The sequence below is a fragment of the Lampris incognitus genome, chromosome 10, assembly GCF_029633865.1.
Source record: "Lampris incognitus isolate fLamInc1 chromosome 10, fLamInc1.hap2, whole genome shotgun sequence".
Taxonomy (NCBI): domain Eukaryota; kingdom Metazoa; phylum Chordata; class Actinopteri; order Lampriformes; family Lampridae; genus Lampris; species Lampris incognitus.
Window position 1 is genome coordinate 21973254 of NC_079220.1, and position 21450 is coordinate 21994703.

Sequence of the window (21450 nt, forward strand, 5' to 3'; positions counted from 1 at the left end):
GACACTGATGTCATGGTGCTTTGTCTTGGCTTCCAGAAGGACATCACCTGTCCCATCTACCAGAAGTGTGGGACTCAGAACCGCACACGGTTTGTCGACATCACCAAACTGGCAAGTTCACTTGGAGACAGCATCTGTGACAGCCTAATTGGCTTACATGCCTTCACAGGCTGCGACACTGTCAGTGCATTCGCTTGTCGAGGGAAGCTGAATGCCCTGAAGATAGTGAGAAAGCACACTTCCTGCCAAGAGACTTTTAGTCAACTGGGACAGACATGGAATGTGAGTGATGAGCTGTTCCAGAAAATTGAGCAGTTCACCTGTCGGATGTATGTAGCTAATAGCAGCACTGCTGAGGTGAGCAAACCGCGTTACCAGCTCTTCTGCACCAAAAGGGGAGAGGTTGAGTCCAGCCAGCTGCCACCATGTAGAGACTGTCTCTTTATGCATGTTCAACGAGCCAACTATCAGGCAGCAATATGGAAGTGCTGTCTGCAGGCTAACCCTGTGGTGCCAAGCCCTACTGAGTATGGATGGCCAGACGATGAAGGCAAGCTGGCCATTTACTGGATGCGCTCCCCACCTGCACCAGATGTGGTCTTGGAAATGCTAACATGCAAGTGTGTGCATTCATGCAAAATGCCAAGCTGCATGTGCCTGTCAAATGGACTTCCATGCACAGACATGTGCAGGTTACAGACCTGCAGTAACCAAAAACAGCAGGATGGTCCAGAACTGGACTTTGAACTTGGGGAGTCAGATGATGAGAGAAACGAGCAGTTTGATGAATGAAAGTGTGATGATTCTGATGGTATTACTGTGGTAGTAGTCTATTGATGCACAGGATGTTGATTCTGGACTTGGTTACCCAGAGCTTGATAACAATAATGTAACCATATTCACATATACCCATTACCCTACCCATTACCATTACATATACCCACTAATGATATGGGATTACATGAATCATTGACTAAGTATATGTAAATGTCAATGTTGTTTAAAATATTAAAATAGTTCATTACCTCACTATGGTATTCCTTTTTATCATGTATTTTGATTGTGTATTTAAACAAATGTATAGAGACCAGTTTGTGACCTAACTGGCTTTGGTCTAGTTCTCATTTAAGGCTCACAATCACCTCACACAATGAAATAGTATGGGTATATTATACATTTTCTGAATCTTTACAGTCCCGTGAGTATTCCAGTTTTTGTGTTTTGTGTCCCTGATATTCCTAGATGCCACAGGGCTAAAAGAAAGTATATAGTTTAGGCGAAAATTGCAGAAAGATGTGTGTTATTGACGGGTTGAAGAGCTCAAGTGACCTCTATATTTGTGAGAAATATCCACAACAGGGCTTGAATGAAAGCTAAGAAGGTCCCCTTTAAAATGATACCAAAGACAATATTATAGAACATTGAAAAATGTCCTGACCATGAGGCTAAACCAGGATATGCACCAGCGTCTAAAATGCAATTTAGTTTAGCGGGTGGTTAACTTCATGAGCTGATAACTGTGATACAGCTGGCACTCAGGAATGGTTATCATACCAAAATATCATCTACAGACATGGATCCTTTCAAAAATTATAAGTAAGTTTTGCCACCTTGAGTGTACCGAAATATCGTCTGGCTCATGGACTAGTTGTGGTAATCTTCAGCAGTAGGGTTGACACTCTGATCTACCGCCCGATGCAGTGCCTGTGCTGTAGCTTCTAGGAGCTCCTTCCAGGTGTTACACTGACTCACATCGGTTAACGGTGTACTGGACACAGCAGAGGTGACACCACAGAAGGTGGACTTGTGGAGCTCAGAGACATCCTCATCAGGTTCACCAGCAGGCTTCACAGGCCAACTGAAGGAGGAAATGGGGGTCCTTGGCTCCATCTGTTAGGCTTCACCAGCTCTTTCAGGGTCTTACCTCTGGTGATGTCATCCGCAGGGTTCCTCGCTGAGTCCACATAACGCCATTTATGAAGATCTGTAAGCTCTTGAATTTCTGCGACTTCGGCGCCAACGAATACCTTGTAGCGATAGGACTCAGACTGTAGCCAAGTCAGTACTGTGGTGGAGTCCGTCCACAGGATGGCCTGGTCGATGGAGTGTAGTCGTTTGGGCACGACTCTGGACCAGGCCATCAGGAACGACAGGTGGACATCATCCCGACTGTCAACTGTCCTTAGGTACGCCACTGAGCCATATGCCTCTCCGGGCGCATCGCAGAACACGTGTACCTCTACGGTGGTGCTTGGTTAGTCCACTTCAGGGCTAAGCCTCATTACTGCACCAGCTTGGATTAGCTTCTGCATCTTTGCACTGTAGGCCTCAGATTGCTCTGGGTTCTTGGCGATCGTCTCTCGGTGCTTTGCAAATTCGGCATGACTGCTTCCTTGGGGGCTTGTAGGCAGGGCATGCCTTTCTTTAGCAGCAGGGGAGTGGCATAGCATAGTACTCCATCTACTTCCACGTGGGTCGTCTTGGTTTCGAGCAGGTCCACAGCTTCATGGTCCTGCCTTGACCGCATTACAGCCTTCTCACTCCAGTACAGCAGGGTGTCGACCTGCCAAAGCTTCTCCACATTCTTGAGAAGCTCTGAGGTCTAGGGGAAGATAGACGTTACCAGACACTGCTGTGGTGGTAAGGGCTGTTGGACCAACTTTGTCTGAAGAGCCCACCCCAGTCTGGTCCGGATAGCTGCAGGGCCACCTGGAGGACCTAGCCGGACCGGCTCGATAGGGGTGATGAGGTGGGGTGCTCAGTACCAATCAGGACCAGGGGTCTTGCATTCTTGAAGGACTGGATTGGCAGACCGACCAGGTGTTTGTACCGCTTCTGGAGTCTGTCCATTGGGTAAGATTGGTTGGCCAGGCCAAGACACATTGCAGTGAAGGCCTCTGTGATGAGGAAGCTGGTCTTGGGCTTAGCTGCTGGGGAGATGCGAAAGGACACAGAAGAGCCGTGGAGGGTCTGGACATCCTGCCGGATGGTCCTTAAGGCTAGGTCTTCGGGTCTCCCTTGTAATCCTAACTCTCTTGCGGCTGCTGGGAAGAGCATGGTACGCTCAGACCAGTCATCCAGGATGGCGTAGGTCTCCAGGGTACGATTTCCATGGTGCAGGAGCACTCGAATGACCTTCAGCAGGACACGGTTGCCTTGAGCTGGTCTGTCCACAAACAGCATTTCAGTGGTGTTCACCAGGCAACTCTCCTCGTTAGTTGGCTCAGCTGTCTCCCCAGGTGCTCTAGCACTTGTTCATGTTGAAGTTGCAGGTGCTTCCCTTGGCACAAGCCGCAGGGCTTCTTAAGGTTGCATTGGGCGGCTCTGTGGGGCCTCGCGCAGCGCCAGCATCTCCTATTGGTCTGGATCCACTCTTTGAGTTGCTCTTTGGACAGCTGTGTCACTTCTGTACACTGACTGAGGTAGTGTTCTGCATTGTCGCAGAACGGGCAGTAGGGCTTGGCTTTAGCTTTCTTCTTAGTAGAGCCCTCCTGCCTGGTAGTGGCTTCCTCTTCTTCGGCTCCGTGGAGGACTGTGACTGACCGCCTTCCCTGGCGACCCTCTTGCTTCGGCGCTTGCTTCTCCTTTGTCCCCTTGGCTGCTAACTTTCCATCAAAGTGTTGGCACCATGACTCATACTGTAGCCACTGCGAGAAGTCAAGCAATGTGTAGGTGGGCCCTGGCCGGTTCAACATATGTCGACGGAAGTCTGCTCGTTGCTCCGGAGGTAACTTGCTCGGGAGGCGGGCTACATGAGACCCACATCGGAGCTCCACATCACCGTCAGGACCCAGGGTTTTCAGTAGGCCGACCATTGATTGGACATGGAGGGAAAACCCCTCGAATGCTGTGGTGTCCCCACGCCGGACATCGGGGAAGTCCATGACACTGGCAATCTTCTTCAGAGCTATCTGGTGGGGCTGGCCGAATTTTGCATTGAAGGCTGCCATGGTGTCAGTGTAGGGCGCAGGAGAATTGAGGTAGGAGTCGGCGACCAGCTTTGCCTCCTCCAACTCTAGGTGATCCACCAGGATCTGGTATTTGAACAACTCCGTGCTACTGACAGGCAGGAGGTTCTCCAACGTTATCTTCAGGTGAGCAAACTCACTTGGGTCACGGTGGCTGAAGTTGGGGATGGTTGGTCTTGGTCCCCTGTAGGTTTGCTCGGCTACAGTTGCTGGACTGTAGGGAGTCTGGGCCAGAGATTGCGACTCCATTCTTTCTTTGCGTCCATGGTGAGTGGTGCAGGTGAACTGATGGGTATCCCAGCCAGTACTGACTTGGAGACCATTGGGACACGTAGGCTGCTGGATAGCTGTGAGCCCTGGGAGGTGGTGGCTGCGAGGCAGGGACAAGTCGATGGCGCTGGGGTTGTGGTGTGATGGACTGGCGGGTAGGGAGAGGATGATATTCACAATCGAAGTCCTCTGGCTCTCTAAATCCCATCGCAGGTGAGGGGCTATAGGGCACGTGGTGGCCGTCCTGCTTCATTGGCAGGGGTTGAAGAGGACGGGCTTGGGCCCTCATCAGCTGATACTTGGCTAAGTTCTGATTCATATGCGCCAACGTAGGCTTGACATCGGCAGGCTGCTCTTGGCCATCAGGTTCAGGCCATGGAGGGGGCTCAGGCCACTCCTCTTCATCCTCGCTCAGTCCTTCATTGCATGGTGGAGGGAGGGAGTAGCCAGGTGGAGCAGGCTTGGGCCTTGAAGGAAGGGGGGGGGGTCTAGACCAAGAGTCGGCGAAAGGTGAGCTGCTAGGGGGATGCTGAAATTGTCTCAGGCTACTGGCAGCCTCTACGAGCCTCTTGATGTCAGCTCTGACCTTCTGGCGCTCTGCTAGATCAGCATGCATGTCTTGCTGAGACTGTTGTAGTCTCTGGTTCTCCTTTCTGATTTCTTGGAGCTCATCTTGGACTCACACTAGCGGCTCCCTCCCTTCCTGGAAGTCATGGTGAGATGAGGGGGATTCTCTGTAGGTCTCCTCATGCTGTGCCTCTCTGCGCAGACCCTGGGCTAGCTGGGGTTCGGAACCGTACCTTTCGTAGTTGCTATGAGTTTCCTCATGACACGGGTCCTACTCATTGAAAGCAGCATCCCATCGGGCCTGGTGTCTATAGGGTGAAGCATGTGGAGAGTTGGGGGGTGTCATCTTGGCAGGTCTCCCTGTCTGAGAATTCCATACCTCTTCTCACCCATGCCTGTAGTGTGCCGTGAATGTGGGTGATGAGGCGCAATGTCTCTGGATGATATAGTCCGTCTCGTAGTCATTGAGATGTTGTCGTGGGCATGTCTGAAGCCTCAGGCGGGGTTCTTCATCATACTTCATCTCAAATGGTAGGGGTAAGCACTGCTATCCAGCTCGAAGGACCAAAATGTTCGGGAGGACTATTAAGGACTGCATAGGTGGTTGTTTGTTTGTATAGCTAGCGTTCGCCCCAGGGTGTCAGTGAGGACACAGTACACGGAGTGTAGATTATAGTTTAATCCACTTTATTCCAAGGCACAAAGGCATGAGCATTCTTCATTGGTCTCGCAATTATCAACATGCTGTGTGGTATATCCTCATGTACGCACACATGCATAGATCGAAAAACAAACTCCAACTTAGATCGTCCTCTAGTCTGTGAACGTAATATTGCTAGGCTTGCAGCAAACTTTCTCTCTCGTCTCCGTTGGGAGGCTAGCCCAGAATGCCTCTGGTCTTGGGGGCGGGGCCAAGATCGGTCAATCATCAGCTTTGTGAATGGAGCCTTTCTAACAAGCCAGAGGTAACACGGGGATTTGAACTGGCGATCCTCATGTTGGTAGGCAACGGAATAGACTGCTATGCTACCTGGACACCATTGCATTGCTCATTCTGTAAGTACCACAGGCCAAAGGATAAGGTAGTCTGACAGCCTTGTGTTTTATGAATCTAAAGAGCCATCTCACTCCACTACTCATTTTTTATAAAGATAACTCTCACACAGACTAAGTACTGGTTTAAATTTTTCTGAAGTCATACAAGAGTGATCTCATCATGTAATTTCCCACCCATTTCTATTTGAGTACAAGAGAGGAAGATCTTTAATTTAACTTGTGACTACAAAAGTGGGCTAAATGATAACATTTTACTATGCAACATTTAACTGGAAACCACACTGCTGGGTTGATGCTGAGAATGTCTTGAAAAGTTCTCGCTGATGTTTCCCCCTTTGCTTGTTACAAAGCGGGCCCCGTCTCATTCTTATGACAAATACAGTGCAATCATAGAATTGTATATACAACACATATCATACCTTCAAGTATGAAAGATGCACTTATTAAACTCACCTCGCACAAAATAGTAACATACAGTAGAAGCTATTTTTTACATGTAAAGTATAACTTCTGAGCCCAGCTCCATCCAATGCTAATTTTGAAAAATGCTAAAAAGTGGGCAAGGGGCTGAGAGGGGGCATGGATGTGTGAGGCAGGAGCATGGGCAAGAGTAGCTGGGGAGACCTGTGAGAAGGGCCCGGCGCGAGTTGCCAGCTTGCCACCACACACTGCCATACCGAGTCCCCTCCACCAGCCTGCTTTCCGGCATGGTGTCAGGCTCTGCCCCAACGCAGATGCACCGCAGACAGAAGGGGGCCTCGTCTGAGGGACTGCGGCTGTCTGGTGGCGGAGAGGCGGGTGACGGGGCGACTGCTCCCCCAGCTGCACCACCAGCCCAGCCCAACCAGTTGTCCAGTGGTGCTTCTTACAGCCATCAAAAGCAAAAGTCTGAACCATTGCGCCAAAGTTGAAATGATGACATAATATAATTATAACTGTAAATTGAGACAAATTCAAAAGGTCTGTAGAAAATGTAATGAAGGAGCAAAGTTAGTGAGTAAACTCCTATAAATGATGAGTCTCGATCAGCATGTAGTTGAAAATTAACGTGGTTTCACAAGGGCTGGGGGCTTGGGGAGGGGGTTTGCCCACCTCTGATTAGAGGGTGTTAACCTTCTTTTTTTTCTGTTAAAATTCATTAGGTAGTTAAGTCCCAACTGGTCAACTCTATGTCAGCATTGGCCTTGCAAGATTCAAGACCGATTTAAAACAGTAGATTGTGTGTTCAGCCATTTTCAACCCATGAAATGCTGTTTTTTAGGTCAATATTAACACCAGCTTTGACGTGTTTCACCACCATACAGTCATATCATTCAGTTCACAGCTCACAACACGTTTACGTGTTTAGTACCTCTCTAATTTAAAATAGCCACCATTTTCTCTAAGAGGAAGTCGTTAATAACAAGTGTAAGACCAGAGCAACCCTACCACTAAAAGCACATACCCCTCAATAGTTCTAACTTCAGATTATTATTTTGCCATACAGCACACCGTTCCAGCAAATTAAAATGCAAAAAAAACAAGATTTCTGAAGATGTAAATGACCTGGGGCTAAAACATTCCAGACTGCTCACTCTTAAAATATTTGAGGAAAGAATGAGATTTGCTAAACAACCAGATGCGGTGCTGCGAAGTGCCACGAAAGTTTGCCGATCCAATAACTGGTTATCATTTATGAAGACCCCCCCCCCCTCTGAATTATTTCACTCCTTCAATGGGTCACCCAAAGCCCAAGCAGGGATCAGATAACCAGACGCCACGACTAAAAAGACGCCGACAACCACTACTCGCTGCATGTTTGGCGCCGAGATCAGAGATCACAGCAAAACACAAACAAGCTCAAGGGAATGCGGCGATGGCTGGCCATCAGATCAGAACTTCCCCTTACTGCCCTCCCTCTTGCATCTAAAACTACAAAGCCTGTGGAATAAAAAAAAACCCAAAACAAAACATTGGTGCATTCGTTGAGTTGTGGGCTTTAGTGTAAACTACTTTGAACGATCCAAAATCGTCGTTTGACTGATAACGGTGGAGTCTCGTGGTTGTCCGTGAGTCCGGCTTATTTAGGAGAAACATGCGCCGGACGTGCCAAACTCACACGATGGGTTGCAGCGTGGCCTGACTAGCGGCTAACTGCTTAACACAAACCGAGGGTAATCCGACCAGACCGCGCTGTACTGGACTACGGACAAAGTAAGCTAGCCTTTTAGCTAACTGGGCGGTTATGAGCGCCTCTGTCTCACACAGCAGCCGGCAGAGCGGAAGCGCAAGATCCCGGGCCGTCAGAGACGCGGCGCCGTCAGCTCAAGACGGGACACTTACACACTCGGACTCCACGTCGCTTTTCGCCGGGGCTCGGACACTTGCTGCCTCCGCGGGCTCCGGGTCTCTTATCCGGTCCTTGGTTGCCGGTGAGCCGGGCATTCCGCCCTCCGAGCCCGAACCGGACTCATCGTCCTCCTCGCTGTCCTGCGACGCGCGTCTCCTTCTTCGCCGCCGGTCCGCCATTTTAGGATTTGGAATGTTGGAACCGGAAGTACGTGAGGAATTGTGGGGGAAATTCTTATTTACGTATTTCCGTAAGAGGTACGCGCTGCGGTGAATTGTAGTCGTGTTAACTGAAACGGATAGATTTTGCGATGTAAACAATGTTTATAAAACTAGATTCAGCCACTTTGGGATTTATGGTGGTTAACTAATCTGATTGATGTTAATCATGAGTAGTGCGTATCAAATTTAGGTTTCTTCAGTAATTTTGGGCCAAAAATTACTGTAGTTTTGAGAATATAATTTATTAAATCAACAAAAACGGACTCGTCAATGACATGGGCTGACAGAAAAGTATTTATTTATGATATCAAAAGACAGTATATATACACGTCAAAGCCTTCCCCCCCTCAGCATCTTCTTGGCAGATCTAAATGTAGTCTGCCATAAACACTCTCTTGTGGTAGCAAAATTGAAATGACTTTTATAGACCTCTTATCCGCTTTCATCTCCCACCAAAATTCCATCGAATAGAGAAATTAAATCTAATAAAGGCAAATAGAAATGGATTACTCATAAAACATTTACCAGTTTACACTGCATCATTTCATTAAACTGAGACAAAATGATACACACAACGTGTTATCTACATTCCTGTCTCACTCTTTCATTGACTGGTTCACCCTCTGAAGCTTTGTTATGGGCTTTCATACAAAGCTGCAGCTCACGTTTTACCTAAATAAGATGACTTCAACCTCCCTGGAAAACACTAATAAGTTAATACAGTCAACTAGCCAAAATCCTAGCAAATTTAGGCTGTTACCGGCTAGCTTATCTGCTGTACCAGTGACTTTAGAAGGCAGTCAATCATGAGTTAGAGTTCACATTCTATTCTAAAACTCTAGTTGTCAGTTAAAACATAGTAGCCAGGGAATTCTGATATGGATAGGGAAACTGAATGTTAAAAATGTATACCTTGCCTTCCCACAAACTGCCTGCCAAACCCAAGCCTTAACTGGAGATGAAAAGCTACAGCAATCTGAAATGAACAAAAGAAAGGAACGATTTTGTGGTTGATTATAATTGATTGTGGTATTGCTAAAAATGCCTAGCGCTTCAAAGGTGAGGTCTAGTTCCTTTCTAACAATGTCGGAATGATGATGAGGGTTAGGCAAGATCCCTGCACTAGCCATAATGTCCAGAGGTGTCCTTGAGCAAGAAAACCAAACCCCTTCCTTGCTCACTGACTTTTTTTCCTGCAGGGTTTCTGTTTGGGTCCATCTTTGGTGAGGCGCACAGTTCTTGTGCTGCTCATGCTGCAGAGAGGCAGGCCTGTCGGACACTTTGGGCCCAGGTGTTGAGCAGTTCAGTTACTGAATGCTTGTCAGGGAGCTGGAGCAGCTTGGAGGTCATGTTCTTGTGAACAGTCTGCAGGAAGGTGTTGGCACCTGACAAGGATGAAAGGATGGGGAACAAATTAGCACAACCATTTTACAAACATTTGGTTAACGGTGGGCATTCTTATCCAGAAAGGGTCAGTGTGGATGAAGTTTTTTGTTCCAACCAAGCAGTTACACACCTGATCTCACTAATCAACCAGTAGAGTCTTTGCTGAGGAACTTGATTAGAAGACACAGGGGTTGGAACAAAAACCTTCACCCACACTGGCCCTTTCTGGATATGATTGCCCACCCCTTGACTTAAGTCCTCATCGACATTTGGTGCAGCACTTACGTTCATATTTTATATGCACACAGCTGTACAACTAAACTTTTTTTAAATTTCTGATCTCTCCAATATCTCCCATTTCCAAGCTGTATTGTATGTATGGCCAATGCTCTCTGCATTGTGTTAAAATGAACTTGCTTGTAAAAGGGATTTTTTTAAGTGAATTAAAACAAGGCTCATTCAGTAATACAGAGGGTCTGATGTTAATTCCTTGTGCTGATAATTGGGGGGCACACACAGAAGCTCAATTCCACCAAACAACTTTGCATACTTGTCCCTATGTTTAAGGAGTAGACACTAGGCCGTTCCATCATAATCTCCATAATCCCCAATAAAAATGGCGTAGTTTGCGACCAAACTGTGACAACCACTAAAACTGCCAATGTAAGCATTTCAATGAGGGCACATTCCTTCCCAGATATTTTGTTGAATCAGGCCCACAACGCATCCAAGAACTCACTGTTGAAATTAAGAAAAATAACTGGTAGTGCCACTAGTAGCACTGCCATGATTAACTTTTTCAGTTGGTGGCACAAGAATATAATTAGGCTGCAACTATTTTTTTTACTGTTCCACAGCACAAATTCTTATGACTTGTAATCTAAATTTATATGCACCAGTTTCACCAAATGACTGACTTGAGTGGTTGCTTTATGAATTATTTACAGGGGGCATGTTGTGGCAGGGGCAGCCATCCATGGTGGAGGGGCTATGGAAACCTTCCGCTGAAAATATCCTTAAACTTCTCACATCAGGTGTATTTACAATCACTTTAAAAATATAAAGAAAAATGTTTCTGATCCCATCTGATCTTAGTTTTGTGATGGAATCCTGGTACCCTCCTTTTTTTATATTTTCCAGAATAACATTATCTGGAGTTTTTATTATTATTATTATTATTATCTACAGTGACATGAAATAGAAACTACACCTGCTTCCAATGTGTTGGTGTTATATATCAATCATCTAGTCCTCACCATGTCCTAAAAATCTAAAACCCATGTGACATGTAATACCTAACAGGTTTTACTTTGGCATTTATTCAACAATAATTCCGCATATATGAAAAAGTAACGTGTGAAAAAATGCCCAATTTAGCCCTGTGTACTCCTCTCTGTCCTGCTCTTTTTTTTTTAAAGGAATCCATTATTGGCCATTTCATTCAAACACAATGTTTCTGAATTTGCTAGGTAGTCATGGCCACTTAGGAGGGAGGGGCAGGTTACATAAGCAAAGGCACTAATCATGCTCTGCAGTAGTTAAATAAAAAATAAGGCCAATCAAATGCATTACACAAATACATTTCCTTATGTGTGGCTGATACATCATCCCACTTACACTGTGTGATCATTTTGAACTCACGTTTCTTAAAAATGGTTGCAATTTAGGCCCTGTTAGGCCTTGTGCATAATCACTAGTCAAATATCTGCGAGGTGACGTGTCCATTCACAATATAAATTTCTGCAACAGTTGGAGCATGGCTGGGACACCAATTTGAAATCAGGGAGAGTCAAAAGTGGTTCATTTGGGCAATGAGGAACACTTGTGCGTGTTGTAGCAGGCAGAAAGAGAAGCCATGGGGAAAGGCTTTCCATGGAAACTGCCCCTGAAAGGGGGATTTGGACTGACCAACAGATTTCTAATGTATTCTTATTTAATAAATCAAGCGTCTGGTACACAGTTTCCCTCCACTGGAATGCTTAAAATTTGTCACAGTTTCTCTACTGTATTTTGCCACACTGGGGCCCCTTGGAAGAGTATGCCAGTCCTAATTAATCAGCACGATAGAAAGCTGGTTTACTTGTGGTTGGAAAGCTGTTTTGGAAGCAATTTAACCAGGGGAAAAACTGGTATTTCACTGGCTCTGCATTAGGCAGACATCATGCTTTAGGTTTTACTCACTGATGGACAGTCATTCATTTCACAAACGGCATCCGTTATTCATGTATTATTCTACTGCAGATGAAGTGCCACACAATGTAGGGGCTACACTTGGTAGATATAATCTATTTACAGTTAAGGTAAAAATTATTAGCCCCCTTTATGAGATCAAACAAAACCCTTAACTTTTCCATGGAAATGACCATAACCAAAAGTGTTTATAGTTTAATTGCTTCCAAAAGAACACAGACAAAATCTCCACTAAGTTTAAGATATTTTACTGATGCGCTGAATTGAAACGAGAAAAAACAAAAATGACAAGACCAAAATTATTAGCCCTCTGACAATTAATAGTCAATAGTGTAAGTTTCTGACTCACAACTGACAAAAACCTCTTATGGTAGTTCCTAACTAGGTTGGCACATGTCTCTTGAGGGATCTTGGCCATTCTTCCATGGCAAATTGTTCCAGCTTATCCAAATTATGTGGTTTTTGAGCATGGACATTAACCTTGAGCTCCCGCCACAGATTCTCAATAGGATTGAGATCTGGGCTCTGAGAGGGCCACTCCAGGACCTAGATTTTGGTGTCCTTCAAAAACTTTTGGACCAACTTGGATGTATGCTTCAGGTCATTGTCTTGCTGGAAGACCCAGCAGTGACCTAAAGCTAGACTGGCAGCAGATTTCTTTACATTATCCTTCAAAATGTCAACATAATCTTCTTTCTTCATGGTCCTATGTACCCGAACAAGGTTCCCTGTGCCTGACGCAGCAAAACAGCCCCACAGCTTTATGCTCCCACCACCATGTTTAACTGTGGCAACTGTGTTTTTACAGTTGAAGGCCTCTCCCTTCCTTCGCCAAACAGCTCAAGTTTAGTCTCATCAGACCAAAGGACAGACTTCCAAAATTCATGCCCATGTGTCAAATGTTCACAGGCAAACTTCAGTCTGGCTTTGATGTGCCGCTGTGTGAGCAATGGAGTTTTTCTTGGACGATGACCTCGAAGCCCACCACGATGAAGAGCCCTCACAACAGTCTTCCTTGAAATGTCAAGTCCAGAAGAGGCCATTTCATTAACAATCATCTTGGCAGAGATCCGGGGATTGTTGTTGACATCTCTGACTATTTTCCTCTCCAAAGTTTTTGAAATCTTGCACTTTCGACCACGCCCAGTTTTGTTTCTAACAGAATTTGCCTCCTTGTGCTTTGCAATGATGCAATGCACAGCTGTTCTACACACTGTGAAACACTTGGAAATGGCAGTATAGCCTCCCCCCTTAAGACGAGCATCCATCATCTTCTTTCTGAGTTCCAGACTGATTTCTTTACTTTTTGGCATAATGAAATTATGCTAAAAAGTAAAGAAATTGATTGAAAGGGACTACTCTTAATTTACCAAGAATTTAAGGGTAGTCCCTCTCAATCAAGTGTTCAAGTGCCACTAGCCCTGTTCATTGACCACCTCAATTTTCACTACATTTGGTATAAAGCAAACCTGAAGATTTGTTTTACATTCCAAAATGTACCAAATAGGGGCCTTAACATTGATGAATGTTTTACTATGTAAAGTTTTATGAATGATGCAAACATTGGGCAGAATTTTAGGGAAATGTTCCATAGTTCCTTGGGGGCTAATAATTTTGACCTTAACGGTATGCGTTGGTAATGCATGTTGAAACCCAAAATAATGTTTTTCCTCAAATTCTCACATCTGAATCTCCTACTGCTCGTGTCACTATTCTGCAGCTGATCTCAGGCTATGTCCCCTATCCCACTTGACGGATTTCCATTGTTATACTTTTCTTACTCCTTACCATAGTGTTCTCCATCATCAGCCCAATGGGGGCTTTGGTCTGGGTAGTCTGCAGGGACACTCAGCTGGAGGGGAGGGACACTAGGTAGGTTCTTATCATCTGCAACCAAAACGTATAAGAAAACATCAAACGCAACATCAGGGAACTGTCCTAACATCCCTGCCCCCATAGTCAGGATGCCTTGTACAGCTTCAATCACACTGTTCTGACAGCACAACTTCTCATGATTTGGATGTGGTGTTTTCTTATTAATTAATTAATTATTTTATTACTTTATTGATCCTTCTTGTTTACAATTCTGCCACAACACATCTACAATATGCAACATCCTTAAATCGGTCAAAGCTGTGAACCATCCATTTTTTGGACTGGTCCACAGTCTACTGGTCCTTTAAAAAAATCTCTCAAAATGAGAGATAGTCCACACCAATGCACGTGGAGAGATCAATATGATCGATTAGGAAGACTGGTTCAGCTTCTAAAGATTACATTTGGCACAAGGTCTTGTTTTTCCAGCAAAACCTCAGGTCCACAGCCCTTTTCAAGGTCAGCCAAAGTGTATCATTATTCCACACACACCTCATTCATCTGAAAACTCATCTTGTCCTTGAACGTTCTCTTACAACAGAAAATTCCTTGAAATACCATGTGTTATAGTTCTATTTCATGCAGTACAATAAGCATACCTAGTTTACAGACGAGGTGAACGGTGCCATTGTTGCTGCAGTAGGAGGGATCCAGGTTAACCAGAAACTTGACATCAAGGCGAGCCACCTCACCCTGCAGGATGTTGGGAATGGTCTGCCGTTCATCATCCTCCTGTTTCCTCTTCCTGCCAGCGATACTGGGACCCCTGAAGAGCATTGTGGAAAATTATAACAGGTCACATCAAATTTCACTAAAACTTTGTTTGTAGCTGCCAAGTTTGTCTATCCTGATAGTCCTGACAACATGACCAACTCCCATTTGGAAAGTTGACCAAACTGACATTAAATAATAATACCAGTCAGCTTGTTTTCCCTAATATCTGAGATTCTTTTATGTTGACTGATTCACTGTTTTAGATTCATAAAACAATTTTTTAGAACAGTGAACTTGTTCTTCAGAAACAGTTTATTGGCCATGTAAGTCTGAACATAAAAGAAAGTTGACTTGTCATGCTCACATGAAAACACTAGGTCAAAACAGCATAATAAAGCAGAAAATATAATAGATTCTATAAATATCTGTAGAAGAGATTAAAAACATCTGGAAGAGTGTAGAAGAATCTCAGAATATCTAAATTAGATACAAAGTAAACCATGACATCAGGGTGATTAACAGTAACTCAATCCAAATTGTGACAATACCTTTGTATTGTGTGTTACAGTAGCGACAGAGAACCTCACATTCTTTCAAATGTGGCAATGTTAGACTTACATGATGGGTGGTCCGTGGATGGCAGTCATAGCAGGGGCAAAAGTGCGGTGGAGGGAGTGGTTGAACACTGGGGAGCGGATGTTAGCCATGACTGCATCCAGAAGAGGCTGACACAGGTACTGTTGCTTGGTGGCCACTGGCGGAGGAGGTGGAGTAGGCTAGGAAAATGGGAGATATTGTGTTATTATAATGTTGTGGGGATAAAAATTACAGGTATCCTTGTAGCCGGTCCTCTTACTATAAGATTGCTCTTAAAAAATAATTCTGCGATTTAGCATGATTATGTCTAAAATGATCATTTCAATTATTTTGCTAAATATTGTCATCACAATTAATAATCATGATTATTAGTGCTGGTTTCAAGAAACAATAGCTAGCAGCAGACAACCTGCAGCCACTCCAAGTTAGGCTGACAGGTTTTGTTGAACTACCAACCCCTTTACCATTATTAGATGATGAAAGTTGCCTTGTTTGGTTCAAGTTTTTGCCCTTTTTAGATAATTGTTATTTATTTCTTACATAATATTTCTATACTTGTTTCTTTCCAACTCAGCATAGCCCAAAATTTTTTTTGCAATATTTTTCAAAGGAAAGGATGCCCAATTTCCCCAAGACATTACCTGAGAATCTTTCAAATCTATTTGTGACGCATCCGGGTGGCGCGGCGGTCTATTCCGTTACCTACCAACACGGGGATCGCCGGTTTGAATCCCTGTGTTACCTCCGGCTTGGTTGGGCGTCCCCACAGACACAATTGGCTGTGTCTGCGGGTGGGAAGCCAGATGTGGGTGTGTGTCCTGGTCGCTGCACTAGCGCCTCCTCTGATCGCTCGGGGCGCCTGTTCAGGGGGGAGGGGGAACGGGGGGAACAGCATGATCCTCCCACATGCTATGCCCCCTGGCGAAACTCCTCACTGTCAGGTTAAAAGAAGCGGCTGGCGACTCCACATGTATTGGAGGAGGCATGTGGTAATCTGCAGCCCTCCCCGGATCAATAGAGGGGGTGGAGCAGAGATCAGGACGGCTCGGAAGAGTGGGGTAATTGGCCAGATACAACTGGGGAGAAAAATGTAAAAAATAAAAAATCTTCTTGCACCTTTTCCTTGACCTATGTGATGTTTGCAAGTGAGGTCAAGGAAAAGTGAAAAGGAAGGGAAAAAGGTTATGTTCTGAATGACTGTGAATGCCAACAGGGAAGGGAAGGAACCCTGATTTAAATTCCAGTAAGAGCTTAAGTGCGCATCGCACGAAACAGGCCTATACTGCAATGTATTAAAACTTTTTTTTCCTGTCTCTGTGTTGATATTCCACTCCTCATTAGTTGAGCGCTTATAACACCATTGACGGTTTCGGGGAAAAACGCTATATATATATATATATATATATATATATATGATGGGTTTTCAGGTAGGGGAGGAAGGCTTACCACTGCCATGTCGTTCTTCAATTTCTCCAGTGCTATCTCACACTTCTGCAGGGTCTTCAGAGGACATCTGCCCTCGGGGAGAAGTGGGGGGGGCGGTTAACCATGATCACAGATCAAGATGCCATTTACATCCCTGTGGTTTATTCTGTGAGTGAGCCACTTGAAGTAGATCTCACCTGTCATGTTTTTTTTCTTTTTTGCTGTAGCACTAAGAATAGTTTTTCATGAAAAAGGGCACTAGGGGACAAAATTACTATGTTTTTGCTTTACCTTGTGTTAGGGTCTGTGAGGATGTTCAGTAAACTCTTCATCTTGCTGAGGTCCTTCTTCCTGTCTATTAAGATACAGAACAAAACCGAATCAGGCTAAAAGCAGAAAGGAAAAATGAGGCTATAGTCATGGGCCCTGGAAGTAAAATATATTACCCCAAAAAAATATGAGAAATTCAACATAACAAAAAGTTTCACAGCTACAGTCCAGCAGATTTACATGTAAACAAGTGTTATTTTTGACTGTCTCTATGGATAGCATATCAAGATGATAGCTAATCAACAAATATTAAAACCATGAATGCTTTTTGTGGCTCATTTTAATGGTTACTGCAAGCATAAAAAGAAGCCAAGTGAAAAACAGCAAGTAAAGAAGCTAAAAAGCAGACATGGCCAAACAGAAGATCTATACCAACAGACGTAACAGTGTCAATAGCTGAAACCCAGATTTAAAGTTTTTCTTTTTTTTTGGTGGTGGGGAAGTTGCCAATGCAACTGCACAGGTAACTCAATATCATGTGTAATACTTCAATATGACATGATGAAGATAGATAGCAACCTGTACTACTAGTTGAAAAACTGAACACTTTTATAAACTAAATCCCTTTCCATTAATAATGAATACAAAATACTTTTTTTACCAATGAACTTTGTGCTGAGAAATAACGATCTTTTTTTTTTTATTCTAAATGAATACAGATATACATTTATGCAAGAGAAAAAAAAAATCAACCAATCCACTTGACAAGGACTTACTTAAAGTTTACAGTGATGTATATCCATCTCCTGTTTATTCAAGTTAGGATAACAAATCTTTTCTCTGGGCCTGAGAGGAGTTGCTGGGCCTACCTTCATTTTTGTCTATTTTGTTTATCATCCTGCGTAGAGGTTCAATGTACTTGGAGAGTTGTTTGAGTTTCTCCATGTACTGCTGGTCCTCCAGAGATGTGGCACCTGCCGGACTCATCACAGAACTGGGGTTTCCTGAAGGAAAAACCCAGGAGGTGAATTCGAGTTAGCATACTTCACTGATCCCTGTGAAGGGACTGATGATTGGATAGGTTTGATGTGTTTCTGTACTTCTCATACAGAAGGGGTAGGTCAAAAGAGAGGTTAAATTGGGGTTTAACCAGTAAAGTGTTGACCATGTGGCCTTAAGAGTTTGAGTTCAGTTCAGGAACTTTGATGCATAAATTCAAACTGTAAACTCTCTCTGAAATTTGTAAGCCCTGCCATCATTTACAGTGCCTTGCAAAAGTATTCAACCCCCTTGACAGTCATCACTAATTTCTGGATTATAAAAGTTCCTCACACATCTGTTCCTGAATAATATTATTTTTGTGAACCCATAAGCTCTAACAGCATGTTCCCAAAGCCAAAATAAGTTGTGTTTTGCTGACTTTTTATTAATAAATTAAAAATTAAAATATAGTGCTTGCGTAAGTATTCAACCCCTTGTGCTCTGAAAGCGCCACGTTTACACAAATGACAAATTATTCCTAACTCACTCTAAACTCAGTTAAATTGAACATAATTGGTGTGCACCTATAAGGTATTCAACTAACGGTCTCGTTTATGGGTATAAAAAGCACTCTGTGTAAAGTTCATTAGCTGGGCGTGAACTTAATCAGAAAATGAAGACAAAGGAGCATAATACTGAAGTAAGAGACAAAGTGATTAAAACACAGAAGGTGGGAAAGGGACACAAAACAATATCCAAGTGTTTGGATGTCCCATGGAACACTGTTGGATCCATTGTCAGAAAGTGGAAGCTGTATCACACCACCCTGATGCTTTGTAGGACAAGCCGTCCCTCAACGCCAAGTGTCCAAGCAAGACATGGGCTGGTGAGGAAAGCCACAGATGATCCTGCAATCACTTTGAAGGAGCTCTAGAGGTCAGTGGCTGAAACAGGAGTAAATATGCACGAGTCAACCAGTCATGGGCTCTCCATAAATCTGGCCTGTATGGCGGCGGCGGCGGTGGGGGGGGGTGGGTGGTGGCAAGAAAGAAGCCGTTGCTCAAAACTATGCATATAAAAGCATACTTGGAATTTGCTACCAAGCATGAGAGAGACCCAGTTAGGACGTGGGTAAAGGTTTTGTGGTCAGATGAGACAAAAGTTGATCTTTCTGGCCAAAACTCAAATCCGAATGTGTGGTGCAAACCTAACACTGCTCATGCCCTAAAAAAATACCCTCCCTACAGTGAAGCATGGCGGCGGCAGCAGAATGCTATGGGGTTGCTTTTCATCTGCAGGCACTGGGAACCTTGTTCAAACTGAAGGAAGAATAGATGGAGCTAAATACAGGGAAATATTGGAAGAAAACCTGTTGCAGTCTGCCATAAAACTGAAGCTTGGGAGAAGGTTCATCTTCCAGCAGGACAATGATCCTAAGCACAAGGCTAAAGCAACAATGGCATGGCTCAGCAACAAAAAAGTGAATGTTTTGGAGTGGCCAAGTCAAAGTCCGGATGTCAACCCCATTGAAAATCTGAGGCACAGACTGAAAAATCACAGTCCAGAGGCACCATCCCACCAACATGCAAGACCTGTACAAATTCTGCCAAGAATGGGCAAAAATTATTCCAGCATAATGTGCAACGCTTGTACATACTTACCCCAAGAGAGTCATGGCTGTTATTGCAGCAAAAGGGTACTCTACAAAGTATTGATATGTGGGGCTTGAATACACTATATTTTAGCATTGTATTTTAGTTTTTAATTTATTTTTAAAAAAGTCAGCAAAACACAACTTATTTTGGCTTTGGGAACATGCTTATGGGTTCACAAAAATAATATTGTTCAGGAACAGATGTGTAACTATCTTTTATAATCCAGAAATTAGTGATGACTGTCAAGGGGGTTGAATACTTTTGCCAGGTACTGTACATATTCAACTCTCCCCTTCAGAAAGGTAAGCAAAATTGACTTTGTGTTGCTTACAGGTACACAGGGAGATTAACAGCACAGTTCTAGACATTTCGAGATGGCCCCTGTCTTTGTGTGAGAACTTTATTTTAATCATTAGCTTAACATAAGGTATAAATCTGAGTGTGTGAGGAACCGGGAGGCTGTGTACCTGGGGTGTTGAGGGGTCCGGGGGAGGGGACGCCATAATTCTGAGGAGTGCGTGCTGTGGCCGGGCTCTGAGATGGCTGGGGGGATGGGCTGGGCTGGAACCCCCCTGGTGAAGGGGTGGGACCCGAACTGAAAAGAGGTGTAAAAACAAAGTAAAAAAATCAGCAATGTGGTACCTGTGTTTCTCAGATTTTAATAAGATTTTTCTGAAGAGAAAAATAAAACTTAGAAAAATAAAACTTAAATCAAGCAGATTTACAACTCAGTGTGTGCAGGATTGTAAAAATATATTTCTTTTTATATACTAATAAACTATTTTTATTTTTCATATGTATCAATTCAGAATTTTGACTACAATATCAATCTCCAGTGTGCAACATATTCGATACCAGCCTGGCTAAAGTCACACTCCATTCACTTTGAATGAATGATGCCTGATTGCTTGGATAACCTGCAGCATAGTAGAAGCTGGTGACATGGTGGGAAAAAAAAGTTGAAATCAAAATAAAGGTTGAAACTCTGATCCGCCTCCGTGCAAAATACGAGTAGCAGAGAGCAATCAGATTTCAGAGAAATGCAAATATAAGTTTGCCTTTTTCTAACAACATGGGGGGGGGGGCTGATCAACTGTATGGGGTTTTCCTGAACTGTATAACTCAGTTCTGCTGATGTATACAGACAAGAAAAAAAAAAAACATTTGGAGAAAAGTGGCAAAAAGAGTCGATGTTTCTGGTGTTTGAAAATAATGTATAGAACAATCTTATCCATGTGCCATGACTATGTCCTATCTTGGTTAGTGTTGATCTCATGTAGGCTTAAGTTTGATATATCTAATCTTCTTCTTCTTTTTTTTTTTGATTTTTCCTCCTTTTTCTCCCCAATTGTACTCGGTTAATTACCCGACTCTTCCGAGCCATCCCAGTCGCTGCTCCACCCCCTCTGCCGACCCGGGGAGGACTGCAGACTACCACGTCTCCTCCGATACATGTGGAGTTGCCAGCTGCTTCTTTTCACCATAACTAAGGAGTTTCATCATGGGGACATAGCGCGTGAGAGGACCACGCTATTCCCCCCAGTTCCCCCTCCCTCCCGAACTGGCACCGACCAGAGGAGGCGCTAGTGCAGTGACCAGGACACACACCCACACCCGGCTTCCCCCCCGCAGACACAGCCAATTGTGTCTGTAGGGATGCCCGACCAAGCCGGAGGTGAAACGGGGATTTGAACCAGCGAGCCCCACGTTGGTAGGCAACGGAATAGACTGCTACACTCCCCAGACACTTATCTAATTAGTTTTGACCAGGCATAAAAACATACAACAGTTATGTCTATGATCGAGACGATGCGCCCACAGACCGCATGTCATCATGTTTGACAAACCAAAGTTGATTTATCAAATAACTTGGAGACACAAGCAGGCCCGGGTAGAGAGCAAGAGAAAGAAACACAGATCTATCTCCTTCTCCCGAATACAATGTA

The 21450-nt window shown here is 44.2% G+C and overlaps 2 protein-coding genes across 8 annotated transcripts in view; both read right to left on the reverse strand.

Annotated features, from left to right (window-relative positions):
- casc3 (casc3 exon junction complex subunit) overlaps nt 1-8369 on the reverse strand; it is a 54765-nt gene extending 46396 nt beyond the window's left edge. For both annotated transcript variants that reach the window (XM_056287432.1, XM_056287431.1), the window contains exon 1: nt 8184-8369. In XM_056287432.1, coding sequence (XP_056143407.1) covers nt 8184-8369 — 186 coding nt within the window. The remainder of the gene's footprint in view (nt 1-8183) is intronic.
- Nucleotides 8370-8691: 322 nt separating this feature from the next.
- The window catches only part of med15 (mediator complex subunit 15), a 37836-nt gene continuing 25077 nt past the window's right edge, over nt 8692-21450 (reverse strand). For 5 of the 6 annotated variants that reach the window (XM_056287429.1, XM_056287428.1, XM_056287426.1 and 2 more), the window contains 8 exons: nt 19972-20099; nt 17738-17872; nt 16890-16953; nt 16620-16686; nt 15195-15352; nt 14462-14628; nt 13776-13874; nt 8692-9796 (listed from right to left, as the gene is read on the reverse strand). In XM_056287429.1, the coding sequence (XP_056143404.1) occupies nt 9660-9796; nt 13776-13874; nt 14462-14628; nt 15195-15352; nt 16620-16686; nt 16890-16953; nt 17738-17872; nt 19972-20099 (955 nt within the window). In that variant the 3' untranslated portion in view covers nt 8692-9659. Of the gene's footprint in view, nt 9797-13775; nt 13875-14461; nt 14629-15194; nt 15353-16619; nt 16687-16889; nt 16954-17737; nt 17873-19971; nt 20100-21450 lie in introns of those variants that run through there. The other variant, XM_056287430.1, reaches the window with a different exon arrangement.